At 40.6% G+C, this 26,168-nt stretch overlaps 1 protein-coding gene across 1 annotated transcript in view; it reads left to right on the top strand.

The window, feature by feature from the left end:
• Window positions 1–3,066: 3,066 nt before the first annotated feature.
• The window catches only part of ITGA8 (integrin subunit alpha 8), a 109,630-nt gene continuing 86,528 nt past the window's right edge, over window positions 3,067–26,168 (top strand). The window contains exons 1-11 of the mRNA XM_035316443.1: window positions 3,067–3,424; window positions 3,508–3,632; window positions 14,711–14,811; window positions 17,413–17,536; window positions 19,683–19,744; window positions 20,757–20,802; window positions 21,799–21,924; window positions 23,070–23,114; window positions 24,590–24,633; window positions 25,697–25,753; window positions 25,947–25,999. Of these exons, the coding sequence (XP_035172334.1) occupies window positions 3,237–3,424; window positions 3,508–3,632; window positions 14,711–14,811; window positions 17,413–17,536; window positions 19,683–19,744; window positions 20,757–20,802; window positions 21,799–21,924; window positions 23,070–23,114; window positions 24,590–24,633; window positions 25,697–25,753; window positions 25,947–25,999 (971 nt within the window). The 5' untranslated portion in view covers window positions 3,067–3,236. The remainder of the gene's footprint in view (window positions 3,425–3,507; window positions 3,633–14,710; window positions 14,812–17,412; window positions 17,537–19,682; window positions 19,745–20,756; window positions 20,803–21,798; window positions 21,925–23,069; window positions 23,115–24,589; window positions 24,634–25,696; window positions 25,754–25,946; window positions 26,000–26,168) is intronic.

The raw sequence follows: 26,168 nt of genomic DNA on the forward strand, positions 1-26,168 counted from the left end.
GTACAAAATGCTGTCTGCAATGGCTCCAAGTGCGGTTTAGGAGAAGGCTTCCTGGTACAGAAAGTTACTGGGAAACAGCTAAGGGAACGGGTAAGCTTCCCTGTGGGAACTGGACACTCAAGGCTTCTGTACTGGCAGGTTTTGGAAAGATCCAACAGTAAAATTGGCCTTAGTTTTGACAAGCTTTATGTTAAAATCCCATATGATTCTTTGGAACATTTATCTTACTTCTGCTAGCAGACAGATTACTAAATAATGGCATAAAATAAGATTAAAGGTTTAATAATAGAGTCTTGTATGAAATATTAATATCTAAGTTTTACTTGGGCAAAACTTTCTGTCGAAGCTTTCACTGATTTATTTTTAAGCTTGGAAAGACCATAATGATATGTTAACCTTACCAACTGCACATAATGTAAGCTGCAGAAGTTCACACTGTGAATCTCATACTTCATCTGTATAAATTACTTGGTTCTACATCCGGCCTTCCAGTTACTCTGTAGAGTGAATAGGTTTATAATGGCTTTTGGACTCTGGCTAAATGCTCTTATATAAAAGCTCTCTATCTTGGCTCCAGATCAGTTTCTAGAGCCTATTAAGACTTTGTAGTTCAACATAATAGACATTAGCATAAGGCAACATTTACAATAGCTGAATTCCTATTCATAGAATGGAATTACAGAACCACAGAATGGCTTGGGTTGGAAGGGACCATAAAGATCATCCAGTTCCAACCTCCCCGACATAGGCAGGGATGAATATAGTACTATCACGATATACAAATTTCATTTATTTGCCTTCACTTGCTTTAAAAACGTATGACTGTTAAGAGCAGGCGTTATCCCCACGTCAGTGAGGTACTTCTGAATTCCTTATCGGTGCTTAGAACTCCAGGTGATACCAGTGCCATGTAAAATGGCCAAATACTGTCAATGGTTATGTTTCACTCTAATAAGAGTAATAAAGTCAGTAGAGTTGTAAAGCTAACAGAATTAAGGAATATTACAAGCCTGAGGGGACAGCTGAGGGTCACATAGCTAATGCTGGAAATAAACACGCTGTTCTATTCTCGTGAGCAGGAATGTCAGTCTTATCAGAATAATCTTGCCATAAAACACTTAAAATAAAACAAACACAAAAGAAAAGAAACCAGAACCTCAGAACAAAACAAACTACTCTCAGCTGCTTTCATAGGTATGCACTACTGGAACATGTTTATAAATGGGTTTCATGACAAATGTTCTCATTTTTTCTGATCTTTCCCTGATATTTTTTGGACACATCTTGCATTATAAATGATGAAAAACAACACTTTTTGTCCTAATAGAGCTGATTAAATATTTTTTTTCCCTCTCCTTCCTTTCTTTGGGTTGGTCAGAAAAAATAAGACTGTCCCCTCAAGATGTGGGTGCGATGTCCTGTTTAGCCTTGTTGGGGAAAGGAGCATTAACAGGCAGATGCAGTTTTACATACTCCTAACAAAAGCAGCTAGTATTGTCAGGCCCACTGGGGCAAAACAATTCAAGAAAAATGTTATACAGCTTCATTGTTTTTAGTTCCTTTTAAGAAGAACTTATATGAGGAACTTTCTAAAAGCTGGTGAACCTTGCAGTACAGTAGAGTTGGCCATTTCTACAGGAATAAAGGTACAACACCTGCACCTGCACAGAGCTGTGGTGAAAGTCCACAGCCATGCTGTCCTCTGCGAGTGTAAGGACCTCCCTTCAGCACGACAAAAGCTTATGTAGCCAGGCGAGCACTAACAGAAACTTAGAGGAATTTCCCAACTGCTAATGATGGCCTCATTCAGAGAGCTGTGGTCAACATCTCAATGTCCAAGTGGAGATCAGTGACGAGTGGTGTCCCTCGGGGGTGGGTACTGGGAGCAGTACTGTTCAGTATCCTTACGAATGACATGGACAGTGGGACTGAGTGCACCCTCTGCGAGCTTGTGGATGACAGCAGGCTGTGTGGTGCAGTTGGCATGACAGAAGGTGGGGTTGCCATCCAGAGGATGATCAGGGGGCTGGAGCACCTCTCCTATGAAGACAGGCTGAGGGAGCTGGGGTTGTTCAGCCTGGAGAAGAGAAGGCTCTGGGGAGACCTTACCGCGGCCTGCCGGTACCTAAAGGGGGCCTACAGGGAAGCTGGGGAGGGACTGTTTGTCAGGGAGTGTGGTGACAGGGCTAGGGGTTATGGCTTTCAAATAAAAGAGGGGAGATTTAGGTTAGATAGAAGCAGGATATTCTTCACTCATTGGGTGGTGAGGCACTGGCACAGGCTGCCCAGAGAAGCTGTGGATGCCCCATCCCTGGAGGTGTTCAAGGCCAGGCTGGATGGGGCTTCGGGCAGCCTGGCCTGGTGGGAGGTGTCCCTGCAGGGGGTTGGAACTGGGTGATCTTTAAGAACCCTTCCAACCCAAACCACACCATGCTTCTTCTGACTAAAGTGTTCTGAACTGGGGGGTTAGCTTTACATCTTTCCTGTGGTGAGAGGTTTGGGTTTTTTGTTTGCATGTTTTTGTTTGTTTGCTTTGTTTTTAATGCCCATGTCACGTAACAACCTAATGAAGGTCTCTTTTTTCTTCCATGTGTTCAGTTTCCTAAAAGGCATTGTTCAGCCGTCAGACCCTTCAGTTCAAACTCTTGAACATTCTGCAAGAAAGAGACCAATGCCCACACCAGCCCCAACTCTGTCTCCGCTTGTGAACAGGGCTGGGCACACAGAGCTTCGGGGGGGGTCTGCCGGGCAGAGCTAAGGGGGTGTCCCAGCTGACAGCTTCTTCTCCCAGCTCCACTGGTGGATTGTCTGTGACAAATCCTCCTCAGACAGCCCGGTGAATGCGGTACAACCACCCCTCAGATCCGCGACGGAGCAACCTCCGGGGCCCCTCTCCCAGCGGCGGCGTCCCCTCCGCGGAGCCCCTCAGCGAGGCAGCCGCGGCTGAGGCGCGCCAGGGCCGGCACCGCGGGGCTGAGGAGCCTCCAAGGCCGCCGTGCGGTCCCGGGGCTTCCCCGCCAGAGCCGCTCTCCCCCGGGGCCGCCGCTGCCGGCCGCGAGGCCGCCAGGGGGCGCCGGAGCGCGGCTCGCTGCCCGCCGGCCGTGGCGGCGGAGGTGGAGGTGGCGGTGGGGTGAGCGGGGCCGAGCCTCCCCCGCCGGCCCCCCGCGGCACCGCGCAGCTGCGCTCGGCTGCGGGGCGCTGCGGCCGGGCTGGGCGAGCCGCGCAGCGAGGCGAGGATGCTGCGCCGCCGGCAGCCGCCGTGCCCGCTCCTCCTCATCCTCCTCATCCTCCTCATCCTCCTCCTCGTCCTGTCAGCGCCGGCGGCGGCCTTCAACCTGGACGAGGAGAAGCTGACGGTGTACAGCGGCCCCCCCGGCAGCTACTTCGGCTACTCGGTGGACTTCTACATCCCCGACCCCGGCAGGTGAGTGCGGGGCCGGCGGCGGGGGGCGGCGGGGCCGGGAGCCCCCCGCGCCTCCCGCGGTGACCGGGCGGCGTGCTCCGCAGGGTCGGCGTCCTGGTGGGAGCCCCCAAGGCCAACACGTCGCAGCCCGACATCGTGCAGGGAGGAGCGGTGTACCACTGCGCCTGGCCCGCCGCACGCTGCCAGCAGATACCCTTCGACAACACGAGTAAGTGAAGCGGGTCGCCGCCGGGTCCCCTCCCTGCGCTCCTCCCAGGAGCTGCAAGGGAAGGAGCTGCAAGGAAAGGTGCTCCCGGCCTTGGGAACACCTCGCCTTCGCTCATTCACTCGAGTGCCCCAACCGCTGTCTCGCACGCTGCTCCCACTCCTGCAAATCGCAGGTTGCTCTGTGCGGTTACACTCCTCCGCGGTACCTCGCGTGGCACGCCTGTGCAGTTCCTTACACACAACGGGAGTCTTGCTTTCCTCCCTTTTTCCTCCTCCCTGGACGGGGGGCTAGCTGCAAACACATTTAGGCGCGGTGTGGCTAGATCACATCCACGTCCAAAGTCCCAAGACAGATGGTTCTTATTTAATTAGAGAGAACACGCATTTTAAACAGTTCAGGCTGCTTATGCTTTCTGTTGTCTCTTTATAGGTCTTGAAAACAATTTAAACTAGTGTTTTCCAGAGACATTAAAACCGATTGGTTTAATCCAGGCAAACTTTGACAGTTTAGCCATTAAACAGAAGTTATGGTTCTTTCGGTTATATTTAATCTTAGCTTTTATGGCGTATTTAAATACAAACACAATACACTTCAGTCTTGTGCTAGGAGCACAAATTAACTTAGAAGAGCTTACTTTAGTGTAGCTATTAAGCGCAGTCCTTCCCCCTGTCCAGCCCCAGCCACCCTCCCACTATGACCGTGTTACTGTTTACAAACTCCTCCATTCAGGACTCGTATCGTCCCAGTTCTGAACAGGGTAGGAGCTCCTGCCCTAGGAGCCTGCAAAGCAGTACTGTGTGTGTCTGTGGCTACTTGGGCATGTGAAGTGATGTAGAGCATGTAGTTATGTATAAATGGGAATGTATGGGCATGGTGTGCATACAATATTTTTATTGTAATGTGTTTTCGTGAGCTAGTATGCTAATAAACCTAATTGAGCAAATATTCTTCTATTTCTATCTTACAATTAGATAATCCATGTACCAGAAGTAGAATATGTTACCTACACAAATTACTTTTAAGTTTGAAAACTTTCAGACCAAATGAAAATTCCATTGCATTTGAAAGGGGCGTTTTGAAAAATGAATGAAAACCTAGCGATGAAACCTAGAATGGCATCTGGCTTTCCTGTGGGAAGCTTCAGAAAAGTTCACTGCAGAGGCTTAGGACAACTCCATATGCTGCAGGCAGAGATTTCCATTTGTGGGTACCATATTTTGAATAAAGGCACAACCACAGGCTGTTGAGTAAGCACATCAAAAAGGCTTTGGACTGTGCCACATGACTGTCCAGAGAGGACAGATAGCTTGGCATCTCCAAAGTGTTGTTCTTTCAGTGTGAGGCATTTTGTATCCTCTGGATAGATACTTGATTTGCAGAACATTGAAGTTAAGCAAGAAGCCCATTGTATGAACGTAAATGCACAGTACTTGGAGGTGTGACTGCAGCACAGACACGTTTGGAAGTGGTGTTACTGGCTGTCCAATTCAGGTACCAAGGGCAGTTCTGGTGTCATTTCACACAATTTGGTGCTGGCCAGCTGCCCTCATAGACAAGGACCCCAGGAAGGTTTGCATAGCTTGTACTGATGCCCTTTCTTCACTGCCAGCAGCATAAAGACTATCACTAATATGCCTTAGATAATTCATGTTACTGAAGAACAGATGTGTATTTCATGTCAGTTTTGTCTCTCCAAAATACTTCACCTACTGGAGTGATTTCTCCATCTTTTCCACATTTCCCCCAGAGCAGTCCACATGAACTCTGTCCTAGCCGATGCTGTTTTAAATAGCCTGTTACCCACAGTTCCTGTTGAAGCTTTTGACCACTGTATGCCAAGTGAAAGTTAACTGGTCCTTTTTAAATATTAGGGGTATTTTCAGATAATGGCTCTTCCTTGGACTGGCACCTTGTACTCACTGTGCGTTCTCCCTGCAGCATCACTGAGAATTGCCATTACTCCCATTTTCTATTTAAATTTCCATTTTTGTATCCATTCTGAGAAACAGAAAAAAGTGAATATCATTCAGGAAGTTGGTGATGGTTCTGCAAAATTACTCTGGATATTTTTGTCTTCTGCCAGTACCTTAACAAGAAAATAATCCTTTCTCCCTAAGCAGAAGCACCCAGGAACTGTCAGAAGACTGGGAATACAGCTCTAAGAGCTTTAAATTTGAATTACTAAAAACAAACAAACAAACAAAAACCTGCTCAATCAGTAACAGTATTTTTAAATTAACATCAGAAGCTAAAATTGAGGGTAACGAGAAAGAAAGGAAGAGAATAGTGTATCACCTAAAAGGCAGTGTGACCCAACAAATAGATAAAGAATTTATTAAACCAGTATTGTTCAGCCCAAACGGTCCAGTGGAGAACTTCTAAAAAGTTTGTTAAAGAAAAGCAGATTCAGGCATATTACAGCCCAAGTTAGAGACATGAAATTTCTGCAGGTCACAGAAACTGTGGAATTTCTACTATAGCCAGAAATTCAAGACCAACAAATTCAAGTGGTTGGTTGAAAAACACTGACTTACTTCAACATGAAGGCTTTTGATATGCCTTGCCTTTCTGAGGGCTGGGTACACAAAAGTAGTTCAGGTATGTTGTGTTCAATGCAAGTTATGCTCTCCCGTTGAGGGAACATACTGTGTGCTTGGATGTTATTTGGACTTTTACTGCCAACAACAGCCATCATAGTTCAGAAACAGAGAAGGTTCACTTTGTGAAATAGGACAATTTTACCAAAAAAAAAGCCTAGTAGTCTTTTTGATTCCATCAAGACTGGAATTATCTCACAAGCAGGGTGTCTCTGCTGCCCAGTACAGGTGCTGTAGTGTGCAGTCATTGCAAATCATCCCGTAACGTCATCGTGCCTCAGTTTTGCTGGTGGAAATAAGTCTGTAAGGGGGTACCTAGTTGGTGAGACTCGTGTAATGGTACAGGTTGTTGCACTGTTTCCAAAAAGAAAGCAGACCTAATTTCAAGGTTTCCTTCATTTGCAAATGCTTGGATATTATGTGTCTTAATGCTATCAGTCTCTAGTTCCCATTAAATGAAAATAATTATGTAATTGAGTAGTTTTCTGTGATGACTTCTGTCAAGATTCTGGCCATTTTCTAATATCATGGCGTTACAGGTGGGGGGTTGCTTTGTACTAATTTATAGTTTCCCTGTATTTTACTGATTCCAAGACAGTGTTGCAAGATACACACCTTAGTGAAAAGCTTAACCTTGGTTAGATCAATATTAGGATGGTAAGTGCTGAGATAGGATGAACTGTGGTCCTGCATAGACTGTTTTGTTGATGAGTTTTTTTTTCCCCTCTGTGAACATCACCTTCCTATTTTAAAAATAACTAAAGATTTAGTTTAAAGAAAGCTATTCTATATCCTCCATGCCATAGAGTCCTGAAGGGAGAATAGGGATGTGAAGCCTAGCTGGACCTGCCACCCTGACACTGGTGTAAGACAACTGCAGGTGTTCTGAGGAAGACCAGAGATGGGACACTACAACGGCAGCACTGGCAAGGTGCAGCTCACCTCCCCTCCACCATTCTCAGAAGTCAACTCTATCCTTTGTCGACTGTAAGCCTTAAATTACAGAAGACAAATCCCTGTGGCTTCTGAAGTTCTCTTGCTCCTTTTTGTTCTTCCTCAGGAACTAAGACTGCATGAGGAAATAGCCATTATGTTGGTTACTAACCTATAGCTAACAGGAACACAAATATTCAGTCAATTCCCTGGGAAAGATATGCAAACGCTTTTAACAATGTGTCATTACTTCTGAGTGCCATGTCCTGGCTGTGAAACGCAAACTAGGTTCCTTACTACTAGCACTGATACTCAAGGCTGCTCCTGAACTCTCTGTGGCCTGGTCTGTATGTTAGGATGCACAAGCTGGTCTGAGTGCTATGCGCTGCTGCTGAACTTCTGTTAATGTGGAAGTGTGTGGGGGCTAAGCTGCTCTGATGAGAAGATGGCTTACTTAGAGTTAGCAGAGAAGTAGGAGTATCTGCAGCTCATTCCTACAAGTCATAGCAGAGAAGCTGTGGATGCCCCATCCCTGGAAGGGTTCCAGACCAGGCTGATGGGGCTTTGAGCAACCTGGTCTGGTAGGAGGTGTCCCTGCCCATGGCAGTGGGTTAGAGCTGGATGAGCTTTAAGGCCCTTTCCAACTCAATCCATTCTGTGATGCCACCTAACTGACGTTGTTCTACTGAGAGTTCTCTCAGATTGTCATTAATCTCTCAGGTCACCCATCTTTGCTCCAAAGCAATCAAACCAGACATTTCCCGTGCACTGAGGTTACTTACCTACAGACTTACTTGTATAATTAGTCCTCCCGATGGAATAAATCGTTCCTGACAGGGAACAGAGAAGAGAAGGAGGATGACATTTTGACATACGTTGGGAATTGAGTCCCCCCATCCATATGTAAGTCACGTAACAGGACATTCCCATATGGGTGGACCAGTGATATGGCCTGCAGCCAAGAAGGGATTTAGCCGTAACTCTCCGTGTTTCCTGCTGTTGATGCAGTGCTGACTCTGCAGTCCCTTGTTTGCAGTTCTTCAGAGCTCCCTAAATCTAGGTACTGGAGCCAAGACTGAGAGGAAGCTGAAAGCACTGTCCTTCAGAGCACAACTGGTGCTTTAAGTGACCTTGTTCAGCAGGGAAGTGAGATAAAGTATAATGGAAGGGCTTTTAGGATCCCCTTACTCCAGGAGATACGGACTGAAGGGCAGAGACTCCTCTCCCTTGTTCTCTTGCTCTGCGAGGCTGTCCTATTGCATTGCACTGTCAGGATGTGATACTCTTTGAAACGTAACGGGAGAAGAGCGGAACAAGTGTTGGCATTATCTTAGAGAGATGTGATCTGAATTTCCTCTTTCCTACACAAAGCCAACTTCTCCTTTTCAGTTTCTCCATTATGAAATGAGGTTTACAATGAGTTTTTCTGCTTTAGCACGGAGGTAAAATTACCAAGTCCTTGTGTTTAAACTGGATGCTCTTCCTTTCGGCTGCCAGAAGAGGTAGCAGGAGAGCAATAAGAAGAAATCTTTCTCCCCTCTTTATGAACTGGGGAACTTCCAAAGCTCTCAAGGCATCTTGCAGCCAGAAGCAAACTTAAATGCCCCCTGAAGTACACTGTTGTGTTTGAGATCTGTTAATAAGCTAATACTTCATATTTCAGAAACTCATTATAATAGTTATTTTTAATTGCAGTGCTAAACAAACCGTAACAAGTTCTGATGCTAATTAATGTTAAATTAGCTCTGAAGGGCAAAAAATTTAGATACTTGCCCTAGGTTTCCAGGACTCACTGGAGTTGCCTTTGCTATCAGTCAACTTCACCAGTTTTAGTAAAAATAGATCATGTTTTTTAAACTAGCTGGAGAGAATTTGAACAGGCTCTGAAGAGGAGCAGGTGAGGGGGAATATAGGTCAGACCTGGCCAAGCATGCAGTTGATAAAAAACATGAGCTAATTTGGCCGGCAGTTGAGCTGATGGTAACAGAACCCAGGTATACTGCATAAGGAAAGGATGTATTGTGGGACTCGAGATTCAGTTACATGAAAAAAATCATTAGCTGCAAAGATGCTAAGATTCTGGGGAAAACTTAGAATCTTGTTATAAAGCAGAATTTGCATCTCAAGAGAAACTGCTGAGGGAGAACTTTGTTGTACTTTGAAATGTTGACACATTTCAGTCACTATGCCAGTAAGACCTTATCTGGAGCCTCATGGTTCACTTGTGGCACTCTGATTTATAATAGACCCTTGTGGGTTACTTTTATAAATCTCAGCATTATCTAAGGAAGGGAAAAAATATACCCTTAGCTGTGTTAGTTCAAGCCCTGAGGTCTTAATTTGTGTTTGATCAGATAGTACTCAAGCAAAAAATCCTGTTGGGTTTGATGATTCTTTTTTTTTTTTTCTTAATTCATGGAATTTAAGTCCAAATAAAGCTCTCTAGATATGATCTATTAAATTAAAATAACTCATATGAATAGAATCTAAGGCACAATAAAAAAAAAATTTAAAAAAAAAAAAATAGATGTTTGTAGAGTCAGATAAATATAAAAGTAGAGGCAACTCTTCACATCATGCATGGATTTTTGCACGTCCTTCATGTCTCAAATACTATGGAGTATTTTTTCTACAGCATTAACGTTGAAGGCAACCGCTTGGCTTGTTTCCCTGAATCGTCATTAGTCTTGCATTTGTGTTCTGACTCTCTGCTGAAGACCTAGTATCAGTGGCCCTGTGGAAGCTATTGCCTTACCTTTGGTTAATAATGGGTGGTATCATTTGAATCCTTTATGGTGGTGATACCAAAAATAATCACTCTGCCATGGTGGTAGGGCTGACAAGACCATCTCTTACCTCACTTCTAGAGTATGGGACCAGTACAAACCCTTCCCTCTCTCTCTTCCCCCTGTAAGCCATGACCTTACCAGTGCAGCAGAGCTGATCTCAAAGTTAAAGCAGGTTGCTCGGAGATTTGTGCATGTAGCTAAGTTTTGAATCTACCCAAGAGTGGAGATGTCACAGCCTCTCTGGAGAAACTGTTGCAGTGCCTAATCACCCGCACTGTGAAGGGTATTTTATTTATATTTAATCAGAAGTTCCCTTGCTGCAACAAATGTCTGTTGCCTCTTTTCCTTTTGCAGTGTAGCTCAAATGGGAGGTTGGCTCTCTCTTCTCTCTACCTATTGAGCACTGGCTGAAGTGCAAACAGATCATAGAGATCCTCCTTTGCTTTCTCTTCTTCACACAAAGCAACTGCAAGTCTTGTTCTAGTGTCTCAAAACTGTACTGTAGCATTTCTACATGTTGCCCCATGTGAGGGGGATATTCACTTTTCTTGACCTATAAATAGTTATATAAATATAAATGTTTGGTCTGTTTATGTGTTTGTATTCATGTTATAGAAATATGCATAGGTTGAGATGATTATTCAGCTCTACTCTGTGTATATATAGTTAGGTATGAATATATATGTAATAACTATATTACATTTTATACCAACTGTACATTTGTTTCTACATATGGATATGTATAAATACATACATATATCAAAACACGTATTGAAAAGGGATTTGCCATCCTGGATGTAGTCTGAATAAGCACAGGTTAGTGGGCATAGTGTAACTGAGCCTGCTACAGGTGCCTCATGAACGGCCAGGTATGTTTATCCACTCCAGCACAGACAGGCAAACACACAGACACACAGAGCCAGTGAAGACAGTACTTTACAAAGTTCCTGATGAGTGAGAACTGACCTGAAAGAGTCACAGGTGCATTATATAGCTGGATCTGCTGCTTTGATTACCAGTGTTTTGTTTGTTTGTTTGTTTGTTTGTTTTCTATATTAAGATTGTTTAAAATATGCTTTTATTCCTTTGAGTATTTTCAAATTCTAGTAGATAATTAATTTTTTTACTTCTAGTTTTTAAGAACTGAATGAGCCACAATGAGCCACTATCAGTATCTACAAATATTTTTGTGCTGATCCTAATTAACAACAATAAAGAAATATTTATAAGGGTGGTGTTTGATTTATGCCTGTTAAAAGAGTTATAATGTACTCATTCAGTGCCTGAGAGGAGACCAAGCCCTGTAGTGCCAAATTTAGTTTAATATGTGCAAATGATGGGTTGGCATTTACACTTTTTCCAGGTTCAGGCTTTAATTACCTAAAAACAAATCCCTGTGCTGTTGTTCTTTTGCACTGCTGTTGCATTTTCCTGTCTGGACTCACTTTTTTCTACTTGTCCAGGTACTGCTTTGGTGATTGCAGGAGCCTCTTTCCCTTTAGTAGCCCCTAGGTAGCTCAAGTATGTAGCAGCCGCTGAAGGAACACTGATCTTGAGAACCATGTTTCACCACCTCCAGCACTGCTTCTGAAGCTGGCTTGTGGGGTAGTACCAGTGCACAGGAGTTTTGGCTCCTGCAGCAGAAAATGAGATGACTTGGGGCTGCTAGCAAGCACCTATATTTAGATACAGACATCGCTCTGCCCTTTGCATACTCTCGCTTGTCTGGGCCTTAGCCTGCGATACAGTCCTAGCCAGTACAATTACGAGTGACTCCAGGGCTGAGGTTCAAGCCAAATTTGCGAGTGATGCAGACTGTTGACCATCTGGAACAGCTCCTGGGCTGGCCCTGAAGCAGTCCAGCTGGGACTGAGGCGCTCGCCGGGCCTCTCAGCGGGCAGGCCCAGGCGTTGTGTGCCCGGCCCCGCTGCTGCCTTCCAGCCTTGCTCTCCTCGCGGGAGCATCACGTATCGTGATACAAGATATCCTGGACTCCTTCCTAAAAGGGGCCAGGCATGTTCCTCTAGAAGAGAAGATGACATTTGTATGCAACCTGAATTCGAGCCAAGTTTTTGCTGCTCACAGAAGTATAGCTTAGCCTGAGGGCAAAGCAGGCGAGACCTAGCCTGTGGGCCTCAGATCCCCATAAATAACACAAGGAGAGATATTTTGCTGTCTTGTTAAGGGTGTTGTCAGGATACAGACATCTTTTGAAACACTTAGCACAGTTTTGAGGGATTTACCAAAGACAGAAATAGCTTCATTGTTTTTTGAGAACCGGAATGGGATTTATCTGACTAAACAAGTAGCTTTTATGTTAGCCTAGTCTAAGCTGGTCCTCCTTGGCTGTCTGTAGTCAGTTTTTTTTTTTTTAAAAAAAGAAAAGGTACTTCTAGGCCATGGTTCTTTAGACCTTCTCAGGTGCTTGCTTCAGGATAAGAACTGTGCAGTAGATCATGCCCTCTGTTGCAAGTGGCTGACTCAGGAGGGGGCATTTATAGGATCTTCGTTTGGAGTCTTGCTGTCTAATTGAGTGCAGTCAGTGCACAGTAATGATGGTCCATATGTATTCACACAAGTTAATTGTGTTTATAGCTCCATTTTGATAAAGTTATAGGGGAAGCAGTTGCTGTTTTACAGCAGTCTGAAACACTGTCTGGTTGTTACATACTGAAGACTAAACTGTATTGCAAAGCACAACCTCAGAAAGTTGGCAGATGATGACAGCTCCAGCAAGGGTCCTGAATAAACATGATTTGAGAATTTCTGTCAAAAAACACTTAGCCAGGGAAAAATAACAAGCTATTTTCTAATTTGTGTGTGTGTGATGTTTTACTAATTAATTTATAATGAAAATCCCATGCCACATGATGAAGGATTCATACTATACCACATGCCACTAAGGGGGACTACAGTTCTCACAGATAAATTCACAGTGCTAAATTCAGCTATGGTTTTCATAAATCCTGCAAACACTTGTCCTAGTTTTAAAACCTAACATCATCTCAAATTTTAGTATACTTTGCCAGTAGACAAGTGAGCTGTTTTGATTAAAAATGTAAGCTCTTTTTAAGTTAGAAAACTGGTTGGGAGCCTCCTTAGAGCCAGGCTAGCATTGTCTTCTGTAAGCCAACCATGGCTGATTTTCAAGTTTCAAAAGCTTTGTTTCTATCAAGACCTCATCTGTGGACATTGATCATCTTCAGACCTGCTGAAGCATTAAAATAAATTAATTAAATAAAGGTTTCTTTATGTTTGAAATGGTCTGTCTTCACTGGAAAAAATAACCAGAAGCGGTGTTGCCAACAAGTAGGTAGAAGCTGGCAGCTCCCATAATGTAGTCTCAAAGTCACTGTCTCCCATACTCTTAAAGTTTATGCCTAATTTAAATAAATGTATTTTAAAAGTGAAAGCTTCTAGAATTTTAAATTCTTGTTTCTGAATTTTGAAGATCTAAATACTCCCAAAATTTATCTCTCTCCTATGAGTGCTCTGAGCATAGATTTCTGTATTAGCTTCAGCACAGCACAGCAAATACTTGTATGAAGGAAGCTTTCTCAGAGACTTTTCAGACTTTCACAGGTTTGTTCTTTTTCAACTTTCTTCTATGCTTATTAGAAAAATACAAAAGTAGGTTCCCTTTATTTTCCAAATTTAAAGCATTTGTCTTTCTGTTTGTATCTGTAACATTTATGAGATTACCACCAGCTGAGGTAACCAGTGATCCAACACCCTAGAAAAGGGTTCAGATATCTCCTCTGTGCTTACTGGGGAAATCCCAGGAAGTATTGACTTTTTACAGGTGACAATTATACCAGCTGCATTTTTCCTCAGTTTAAAATAAAAAAGTATATATATCCATGCTATATAATATGAGATTCCTTTTTTTTTTTTTTTTTTACGTTCCAAGGTAGATAGTATATGTTTTTATTTTCACTTAAGAGTGAATAAAAAGAATTGATTCTTGTGCAATCCCTCTTGATAGGAACCAGAAACAGGCATAAGGGAATGCAGATACAAGGGGAAAGGAGTAATGCCCTGCTTATGTATAAATTGAGAAGTTCATTAGGAGTGACTGGTAAGGGAAGAGCATAGCTCATGAACATATGGGAAATCAGTTTACTTCAGAGAACTAAGGGTGAAAGGAAGGGATGTCTGTTTTTTATTAAAACCTGAAATGCATTATAATTGGCCTGAGTCTTTGCCCAGATGGCTTCTCTTATGCTGACATCTGCAAGAGTGTATATAAGGCAACATTAAGAAGCTGTCTCTTGTGACATTGTGTACACATGTAATTCTGTTAAAAACGAAGTCCTTTGCTATCAGTAGTGCTGGGCTCTGAATATTCATGCTGAGAAATTTCACATTTGACAAAAACTAGTTATAGAACATGGTCTTTTTTTTTTTCAACATGGAAGGTTTCTGCCACTTATGAGAAAAGTTTTTAGGGATTTTTGATTTTTGTAGATTCCTGTTTGTTAATCATAATCTCCAGGTCAAGTGTTGGGATTTTTGTTTGTTTGTTTGTGTGTGTGTGTGTGTGTGTGGAACAGAGTTTCATCTTCCCTTTTTTTTAATTTTTTTAATTTTTTTTTTTTTTTCTGAAATCTAAGTATAATTATTTTGAATTCTCAACTGATAGGATGATGACAGTGGATATGATGTAATTAATATACCCATTGGTCTGTTTACTCGTATCTGTAATTCACCGGGTAATACTTTTTAAAATAAGCTGTCAACATACTTCTCTCTTTGTCAGACAACAGGAAAATTAAGGTCAATGGCACCAGGGAACCAATTGAGTTTAAGACAAATCAGTGGTTTGGAGCAACGGTCAAAGCTCATAAAGAAAAAGTTGTGGTAAGTCTTACGCACTTGGTACTAATTTGGAGATAATGTTTATCTTTTCTCAAATGTGTATCTTTAATAGCTCTCTATGTATATATAGATCATATAAGCAAGTCTGTGCTTATTCATAGATTTTAAAACAGATGATGTATATAACGTGTAAAAAATCAGTCTGTAAAATGAGGTTGAACTGATCACTTGAAGATGATCCTGCTGCCATGTCAAAATAGTGGAATGCCATATTGGTTATGGAAGCAAAAGATTAATTTTTTAAAACAAAAAATAGACTTTTTTTGATACAGTAACTGTAATATTTTGTATTATGAAGGCTTATGAGGGATGTTAAATATTTAGAATGTAATAGAAACCAAGAATCTGTGCTGAAGATCAAGTAATAAGAGAAAGCACTGACCTATTTTGTCACATTTATATTGTTTCAAACAACTATGTTACAGGGTAGAACAGCTGCAAAAAAGTCACAATAAAAAAGCTCCAAGTCATGACTGCTGTTAAAGTGCAATGTCTGTGTTCCAGTTTCGCTGAGCATTTTCTCTGTATTGGTGGAGGACCAGTGGTCCTCATGGTGCTAGTAGTTTTATTGTTTAGTAAGGTAGCGGTGGTGTTGCTTACATGCAGACACTTTATATTTACAATTTATGCACTTTCGTTTGCATTGGAGATACTGCTGAAATAATTTTGATTTGAATAAATAGTTTGGTGATACCTTATTATTTTTACAACATCAAAGCAATAACTTGTGTCTTGGTATTTGTTTCAAACTTCCAATTATTACTTAAGAAATAATCATAAGGGAAGTATCAAAAGGAAGTGCTTTCACTTAAATTGTATGCCTTGTGGTTAACCTAGGGAGGGATTTTGACATGGAACAGGTAATAAATAAAACATCACCTTACTCTGTTATAGAGTTAGCATTCAGTGTCAGTGTTATCACAGCTCTCAAATTTCATGTTCATTGCCTTCATGTACCACTCTTTTGTACGTGCACTTTCTACTGAAATGTTAATTACACAAAGAAAGTATTTGTCACTTTTCTGAATTGTCATTGTAAAAATCCTAGAAGTAGCTGAAGATTTTTCCTTTTGTTTACTCTTTTAAAAACAGTTCACAAACTGTAATAGAATACTACTTTATTACCATTTGCTGAATCTTAACCAAATGAACTGAAAATGTCACCACAGAGTGGTGTGTGGTGTGTCTTATAGATTTCCTCAAGCTTTCTGAATCACAGAAACACTTTTCAGGCAATCAGCACTTTTCAGGCAAAAACTTGGTCAGCAAAGCTAGAAATTTTTCTTTTTTTAAGGTTTGTAGACTGAAAGGAAAGAAAATGTCATCAAACTGACAGATTTTTTTAAACTACAAATCCAATTGTAAACTGTATGAAGTCAACATTTATGCTTATGTATAATTCTTGTTTCAATCCACTTTGCTCAATGTTTTAGAACGTACCTCAATTCACCCTCGTTGGGCATGTATTCCTCATTGCTGCAGTCTGGTTTTGCTCTCTGATGTATCTCAGTCTGCAAGGGCTTCTAGGCAGGGGCATGTCTTAGGGTCCCTGGTCCTAAACTGGTGTTCCAAAAGCTCTGGCTTTACTGGTAAGCTCTGAATAACACAGGGGCTTGTCCAACTGGAACTGATTGCCGAGCTAAGGCCAATACAGTAATGTGAATAACAACGCCTTGCCAGAGGGAGACGGGTTTCTGTGAAACAGGGCAAGATGCAGATGGAGGATTTGGTTGTATCTTACAGGGGAAAGGTTGTAGGGAGAAAGTAGTATCTCTGTCCCACCACCCCCATCAACTGAAAAGTTTTAGGGCACGGGAGACCCTGAAGAGTGGCTTGCATACCTGGCAGCTTATCTTCTTGGTTTTATAATTATTTATCTTGAAAAAGATTCTCTCTCCTTACACAAATATATTCTATCCTTAGACTTTCATGTTTGTAACATCACTACCAGAACACAGAAGATGAAATACTAGTCTACTAGCCAAAAGTTATTCAACAAAAAAATTGTTCATTGAGGGTCTGTCAAATGCATTATAACCTTATTGTCTCTCTAAAGGTTTGGACCAGGGGTTCATAAGACAGCAGACAATGTGCTGTGATAGGCAATGTGGCAGAACACCCTGACAAATCTTCCATTCAGTAAAGGAAAATAATATCAGTTCTGCTGCAGTGGCCATTATCTTAAGACATATCAGGACCAAAGCAGAGATGTCAGCCTAATACACATCATGTGCAGCTTAAACTATGGGATTGAGTCCCGTGCAGTGAGCAGTAATAGAGCAAGCATATTAATTGTGAAGCAGGCTTAGGGGGTATTAGTAACATATGCTAAAATGCGAGTTGTAGTCCCTGTCAGATTTCACCTGCAAAGGGCTATAAGGGAAAGATGAGACTGTTTTTCAGGTTATAATTTCATTACAAGAAGCCGTGGTTCTGCATTTCATTCTATCAATATGTTATGATAATTGTTACGTGAATGATACAACACCAGACAGAATCCTTGTAAACTGTTTATTAAAAACTACATTTGTCAGGTACAGGGGTTTATGAAACGTATGTGTGACGTGGTTTCTGTTTCAATAGGCTTGTGCTCCCTTATATCATTGGAGGACGCTAAAAGATAGCCCTGAGAAGGACCCAGTTGGCACCTGCTATGTAGCAATTCAGAACTTCAGTGCCTATGCTGAATATTCACCCTGTCGCAACAGTAAGTATTAATAGAAACTAATTTGTTTTGGAGGAATTGATGTTACAGTCAGTGTTTTCCTCCTTTCAGTTTTTGCACGGTCTTGATTGAGTTAAAATTACTATATGTTGTTATCACACTGGATGAGGGTTTAAAGAAAATCAACATTGAATTGTATGCCTGCAATTGGATGCCTAATTGTGTAATTAAAAGAGATTAAATTAAGTAAATTAAACTCATGCAGTTATAGTGATGTGATATAATTGGTTCACTTTAAATGGCTTTAAAATGTAACAAACAGATCTAGATAAGAACCAGACAGCATTTTAAACCAATTACTCATGTTCATACTGAGTATAAATTGCTCATCACAGGATCACCATCAGAAGACCAGACCCCACACAGAAACACACAAGCCTGTATTGCCATTCGTGCCAACGTCACCCACAGTGACTCACTTAGGAAGGACTTCCAACATGGAAGAAAGCCACACGCATTAGCAGTGTTGTTCCTCACTCTGCTGTTCTGATTATGTGTGCCTTCACTCCACTGTGGTAGCAATCCCTGGGCCTTCTTGGGGAATTGGAAAAAGCAGTGCATGCGTATTTAGAACCAAGTTACCCAGAAGTCTGCAGAAAATGCCCCACATCAGATGTTCATCCTGTTCAGCATCCTATGTCTAGGTTTATGAAATGATTGCTAATACTCTCATTACCTCGGTGCTCCACGTTATTAAAATCAATATGAGGTATCCAGTGACTTCACTGAGCATTGGACAGGGCTAGGCATACTGCAGTTTCTGCACTCACAGATCAGAGAATTATTCATTCAATTACTTTCCTAAAAGTAATATCTGTACGACAGCAAATATGATAGGCTTGCCTATCCCTTCCTGTGGAAACTCCCAAAGTAGAGTTATGATGTTGTTCAATTTAGTAAGGGTTTGCTCTTTCAGGTTTTGTGTGCTAGCCAATGCAAGAGAAGTCTACACATAGCCCCTTATCACAACACCCATTGAACAGATAACCTGCTATTGCAGCCAGCTTTCTTAGCCATTTGCACATGGGCTAACTTTGAATCCCACCTTCTGACTGTTCCTCTTCTGGAAATTGTGCTCCTACCATCAAGTTTCTCCTGGGTTATGTTGCCAAGAAAGTACCAGGCATTTTACAGGAAAAGTAGACACACACTTTGCATAATTAAAAGGTCTCTTTCCCGTGATGATCAACAGTCAGCATTATATTGTGTAGCTGGATTTTCCTGACATCTGATAGATGCTTGATAATACAGCCCAGTAATGCTTTCCACAGTCTGCCAGAAAATCTGTACACATAAAGTAGCAGATAAAGCGCTAAACTGAGCTGTGCTACCAAGAGTTTCTTCATTGACTAATCCTTATCCCTGGGTGGACAGATATGGAAAGAAGCTGAATGTGTAAAAGAAACGGTGCCCACAAGATCTGCTTCATGTAATTCTGATGTCTTACTGGGGTTTTGCCAAAAGCTGATGTCATTTCAAGAGAGACTTGAAGTAGTGATTGCTGTTTCCTGATCCTACAGACTTCCAGCATGCCAGTGATCATAGGGAGGCCCTAAAATGCATGCCAACACACTTTGTACAATTACATAAGAATTTGGAGACTAGAAATAACAATGAACAGAAACAGGGAGGATGTTTTTGCATGTACAAATGTGCATCCAAAATTATATTTCACAAGTCCCAATTGAACAAATATGTGTCAAGTAAAGGGGTGACCCTTGTGAAGAACAAGTGCCCCTTTCCCATGCTGTAGTGCAGATAATCAGAATGCTGTTTGAACATTGACCCATGCTGACTTACTATGTCAGCATTTCTTGGGAATGCCTTAGTAAACACTTCATTCTGTGTTTATGGCAGAGCAGGCTGTGTTGACCATTCTAGGATTCCTTGTTGTGTTGTTTACTTTTTTATTTGCAGACAAATTCAAACTGAATACTTGGTAGTTGTATCAAGGGTCCTTCCTTGGCAATCAGAGGATGAAGACCCTAGTAACTGGTCCTGTTTTCCAAAACCTTTATGAGGGGCTGCATGTTCAGTGTCCTGTAGAAGACTTTGATTTGGAGGTATGTCCACCATCTTCTGCATGCACTGTGAAATCAATAAAATGCTTCTTCTTTCATAATTGCAGGCAATGCAGATCCTGAAGGACAAGGCTTTTGTCAAGCAGGTTTCAGCTTAGATTTTTACAAGGTGAGATTATGCTTCTGAAATACTTTGACCAAATATATTTCTAATATAACCCCCATGATCACGTGCTGTCCCAGTGTTCAAGAGTTTATGCCCATGCTGTTGCATACGGAAAGTTTTGCAAAGTTCTTTCCTCCTTTACAAGCTTCAAACTTTCTGGTTTCGTTAATGAAAGAAATATTACTATCAGCACCTATTCATCTGTTAGCAGCACTCCAATTTGTCTCTCCTCAATCTGTCTTAATAGATAATTAAGCAAAAAACTTTATGTGCTTCTCTCTCAGTGTTCTACACTCACATTACTTTCTGGAGACCTGACTTTCAGGAAATGATGGGCAGGCACCAGCTGTCTTTTAGAAGTCAAAATAGATTGTATAAGGGTGCTTTTGGAGCCACACCAATGACTGAGACTGTTCTCCCATGGAGGTGATAGAGGAAATGCTGAAGGGAAATAGCTAGTTGTTCTTACATGCTAAGAGAGTCAGTGAAAATACTGTGGGCTAAAGAACATACTTTGCAGCTATTGTTATTATCTTCACCACTATTACAGCACTAGGAGCCCACATGTCTTTTACATCACTGGAATTGTTTTCAGTGTTGTGTAGCAACAATTGTTATTCACACTATTAATAGGCAAGTAGTAAAAACTTAATTGTAGAATATACACAGCTGTGTTTCTCTGTAAAGCATTACTGTTGCTTCATTGAATGTGAAGGACCTCTTTTATGCTGACTTTGTTTTCTTACAAATAACCAGCAATTTTTAGAATGCTGTGTTAGTACTGAAAAATAAAATTGTCTTTCATTCAAATGAAGATGCATAAGATGATCTTAACTTTATTTAACCGTGGAGTTTCCTGAACATCCATGTACCTACATCCTTTCCTTGAACAGGACTGTTCTCCCTTATCATTGTTCTGATATTCTTTTGGTCATTTAAATTGTTTTTTCCCATGCACGCTTCATTTTGTTGTGTTCTTTTGTTGTGTAATTTTATTCAATTCTGCTTTTTGTAGAATGGAGACCTGATAGTAGGCGGGCCTGGTAGTTTTTATTGGCAAGGTATGTTCATCTGGCTGGTTAACTTGACCTAAGAAGTGAAGCATAAAGTATTGTGGAAGACGTTCTAGATTTCCAGTGTTTTCTCAGTTTAAGATAACCAGTCTCTGGTATATTTTCAACAAGTATAAACAACAGCGGAGTTATTTAGAAGCCACTGAGCATAAAAACAAGTCAGAGAAAATTCAGACTGTAGGTTCTGTAGAAAGTGAGACAAACAGAAATACCTATTTTTATCTTGGCAGTTTTTCACATTCGTTGTTTAATAAGCTGTTTTCTTAAAAATACTTATATTCTTTAAATAGCTAATATTTGTACAGTAAATGTAATATTTTCAAAGTTTTGTCACTATTTGTTTCTGAACACAACCTTTTATTGCTATCTACAAGTATTTTTAGGATATTCGTGGCATCACTGCAGTTTCTCAGATGTAGTTTCTCATGTAGATGAAACCTGAAGTAGTTTTGGTAAAGGAGAAGAAGGTATTTTTGCTTTAACTGTTTTTGACATTTGTGATGTAGCTGATGCCTAGACTCTGCCTACCAACTTGCCTCTTGTCAGCCTCATTGATGTGTGTTTTTTCATAGCCATTAAAAAAGGAAGATCTGATTGATTATGATGGTAGGGGATGCATGGCTTTGAATTTTCCATTACGAAATTACTTCCATTTGTCTATTACATTTAAACTGTACAGCTGCAAAAGATAGCTGTTCTGAAGAGGCTGAGCCTGAAAATACTTGATTTTAGTTTGATTTAGCACTGTGAAATGTATCTGGAGTTGGTTTTTGTGATTGTTCAGTGCAGAATCAATGCCTTGATGTATTTATTTGCATGTACTTGTGAGACTTCCAGGGTGATGATGAAGAAAGATTGAGAGAAGGTGCCTAATCTTTGCATTTGCGCTATATTATCCCTTGAAGCTCTGTTTTGATGTTCTGCTAGCTCTATTTTGCAGCTGTCCTTTGTGTCCCTTTCATTTATGAAGCTGTTTGAATTCAGGTCAGGTCATCACTGCAAGCATTGCGGATATCATTGCCAATTATTCCTTCAAAGATATTCTGAGGAAACTGGCACGAGAGAAGCAAACAGGAGTGGCACCGCCTACATATGATGACAATTACATGGGTAAGCTAAGCTCTTTTTCAGTTAGCAATATGTCCTAAAAGCAAGGGGCTTATATAAATGAGAAAACAAGCCCTAAATTACTCATGTCCCAATTGTGAGATGATTCAAACACATGATGCCTTAAGCAGAACAACAAATCAGTAGTCTGCTTGTGACTTCAATGGGATGAAGAACATTCTTCAAGTTATGCACAACAACAGGTTTTGAAAGTTGAGATCTTAAATGCCTGATTAGGATTCTTATTATTTGGTCTTAAACTAATAACCACAAATACAACGTTTTCCTATTTATATTTTATTTCACTCCAATATAATGGTTTGAGTTTAAAGTAATTAAAGACTATTTCAGTTTTTGATAGATAAAATAAAATTCAGTTCTGCAGTATTTTCATACAGTACTACATAAATACCCAATTTATTCTCACTGCAATTGCTTACTTGAATTGTGTCTTTTAAATAATAAAACACTGTTTGCATATATTATGTAATAGAAAAAGGCTGTTTGTACCTTTCATTTTCACCAAGAATTTGTATGATGTTCACACATTTCTGCATGCAAGACAGTTTTTGCCTCACATGATTATAGAAAAGATGCAGTGGAATTAGAAGGCAAAGATGCATCCTTTCATCTCTGCCCATAGATTTGAAATTGCAGTCACTGATACAATCCTGAAGTCTTTACCCTGTCCATATCAATTATCTTACTGGTTTACAAAAGCCTCATGAGGTAGTCAGCTGCATCTTTGGAAATCTATCTTCCATATAGAACTAAAACAGAATTCTCACACAATGCAGGACAGTAATGAAGACCTAAATTGTGTCAATAGCTGTTGGGGCAAACTACTGTAGTAGTTTGTAGTTTGTAGTAGTTGCCTCCTGTTTTTTTCAGAGAAAGTATTAAGTATTAATGCTTTGGCAGCTTATCTGGGGAGAAGAAGGCTAGCGCTGTTATTCTTTGAAACCTGCAGTTAATTAAGTCACCATAACGTGATAATTTTCCCTTTTTTCCCCACACAGTTTTAGAATACTAATTTTAGAAAAATTACATTCTAGTGATTTGATGAGCCAACAAATCTGATTGTCCTTGCACATTTTTGGAAATAAATGGTTTAACAATTTTTTTGCTTGTGATTTATTTTTAAACAGGATACTCAGTGGCTGCTGGGGAATTTACTGGAGATTCTGAACAAGGTAAGAAGCCATATACTTGAATGGAAACCACATGGCTGTACACCTATTAAATTCCTCTGTTTCGGTCTTGACACAGGTACATACCTTTTATGCATCTGAAACACTGGTGAAACTTAAGCTGCCTGTGCCCAATATTCTTAGAGGCAAATATTTCCTTAGAAGTTGTAGTACGGCAGAGCAGAATTGAAGCAACCTAAACATCTGAATCTGTTATGATGGTATCCTCCTGCTTGTACATCTGTTCTGCCGAGCTATGACATCATTGTAGGTGGAGGCAGCTAAACTCACTGAATTTAGCCAGTTCGGTGGTGAGTAGTAATGAGTGGAACCAACTGTGCAATCCTCTACAGTTCTGTGCTCTGTACTCAAGTTACTCAGCAGCATAGATGGTGCAGAAGCTCAGCACCTGGCTGGACAGATGCAACCTAGTTTGGAAATGTCTGTATGTTGAAACATTCAGTTAGCTGTAAAAAAGACACAATTTTGAGTGCAATATAAAAAAAAAGGGGGGCGGGGGGGGAAGAGAAAAAAGAGATGTGCGTCAAATAGTGGAAGACTGCAGTCACTATATGATTAGCACAAAGAATTGCATCATTGACTGACCTCACAGTCCTTCATTACTATTTTCATCTCCTCTTGACCAGACACATTCAACCATAGGGGTGTATATAAACCCAAAGAGGAATAGGTGAATGTTAGGTCAGTCAAGGAAGATGTCTGAGGTGCTCTGGTATACGAAGCTCTTTCTGCTGTCTTCTGATGTGGGTATCCTAGTGAGGGAAGGTCTAATGAGCAAAGGTCTAGACAGTATGACTGCCAGCTGTGGCTTTGCTCTTTTTTTTTTTTTTTTTTCTCACTAGTTGTTTCAGATTTGTTCTCTGAGTGGAATCATGTACTAGAGAGCAGCTAGGTCCAGTGTTTTGTGTTTTAGTTCAATGAATTCCCTCAATGCCACTCACAAAAACTTGCTTGTAATGCTTTTAGATAGCTAACGTGTGCACAACTTGTCAAACACTTTCATGGCATCAAGCCAAATAACAGATGGGAGAAAATGTTGTGCAGCCAGAAAGAAAAGGGGAATTTGTAATGACAATCATGTTTAGCATCTGTATGAGAGTGTGTGTTGCCACAGCTAATTCTTGTTTGATCAATCCACAGCTGTCAGGTAACAAGCTGAATTGGAGTAACAGCTTTATTGGATTATTCCATATTAAGTAAGTGGAAAGAGACCTCTGGCTAGGTGTTGAGTGTATTCAACAGTTCAGATGTAGTATTTCAAGCAACTAAATGCACTAGATGAATATTAAAATCTTATGAATGAATGCCTTTAAGTGATTTGCAGGTGTTTCTGATACAGATAAAAAGCCAAAATCCTAAAGATAATGTACCAAGGAAGATTTAAGTGGCATGGGATGTATGTTGCATGAACTGCTCAGACAGCATAACCCATTCACTGTCAATCGTTTATCTTTCAGAGTTGGTTGCTGGAGTCCCGAGAGGAGCACAGAACTTTGGCTATGTACGTACTGGACTCACGTTTTATCCTTTTCATAGCGAGAATGACATTAGACCATTTGGAAGGTTAAAGGCTGTATTATATTTTCTGTCTCTTTGAGCCCAAACTTTATGATCAAATAAAAATGCCACTGGCTTTTACACTCAGGGTTACCTGATTGAGATGAAACACCTTACTGGCATCGGCTTTGAATATTAAGCTCTTACTCCATTCTGAAGTCTGTTTTCAACAGCCAATTACCAGCATGCTTTGAGTATGAGTAGTATTCCAGTACCCACAGGTATTAGACCCTGGCCTAAGTTTACCAATAGGCTGGGGTATTTCATGTGCAACTTTCTGTCCACAGTGGAGAGAAGTCCAAGTTCTGATTATTCATACACAGAGTTTATTTGCAGTGTTCTTTTTAAGTATGTAGACTGACTACCAGATGAAAGGAGGTACAGTACACAGTTAGAAACTGAGCGAAGGGTGATGTGTGTATACACAGCTTTTCTCTCTTAGGAAGAAAAAAAAAAGTTTCAGGTGTTTCTGATTGGGAAACAGAAAGATCCCAGCCACAGACACGTTCTCTAGCTTTGTGGACCCAAAAATCCATGTGTCTCTGGAACATATTGATACCATTTTTCAGAGGAAAGGTGTGTATTTATGTATATGTATATAAATGTAAACATATGTATATATGTATAATATTTATTATATGTTTATTATACATATAATAAATATATACATGTATATGTATATATGTATGTATTTTTGTTTAAAATTTCTGTTTTCGTGCCTAATAATGTAGCTGCTGATTATCTGATATGCTGTGATTTGCAGCTTTTCGCATTGACCGGGAAGGAAGGAAACATTTTTTTTCCCCAGTTTCTTCATGGGGGAGTTGAACTTGTAAAATTGTAATGATTTATCCAAGGTAACAGGAAAACTGTGGTGCAACAGAAAAGAATTGATGTTTTCTTGACCACCTTGGACCATCCTTCAGTGTTTCAAGTTGGTTTGCAGTGATGCTATGCTGTATCATCTTTGTCTGTGCTTGAAACTTTCCATATCTTTCTGTTATCAGGTCTCAATCATTAATTCTTCTGACTTGACCTTCATCCAGAACTTCACTGGTGAACAGGTAATGTCAAACAACTATGTGATGAAGTATTATATATCAAGAGGATATAATTTAATCAATATAGTTTCAAAAATACGTGAAATATTTTTACCTTTTAGAACTAATAACCATAGAAACAAAGAGGTTTATCAGTAAAAACTTCTTTAAAATTTATATATGATATGAAAGCCTATCTGTTGTTTTTTATTTCCAGATGGCGTCTTATTTTGGGTACACTGTTGCAGTATCTGATGTTAACAATGATGGGTAGGTTACCAAATACATTCAGCTCCACTGAACATTCATGGAGGCAATGCCTGATATTTATTAATAGACACAGTTTTTCAGGTGCTTCATGCCTCAAAATGCTTCTTTTGGCTTCTCTGCTTTTCTGATTGCTCACTTAGGTTTTCCTTTATGCAATTACAGTGACATA

This window comes from Oxyura jamaicensis, chromosome 2, assembly GCF_011077185.1.
Source record: "Oxyura jamaicensis isolate SHBP4307 breed ruddy duck chromosome 2, BPBGC_Ojam_1.0, whole genome shotgun sequence".
Classification (NCBI taxonomy): domain Eukaryota; kingdom Metazoa; phylum Chordata; class Aves; order Anseriformes; family Anatidae; genus Oxyura; species Oxyura jamaicensis.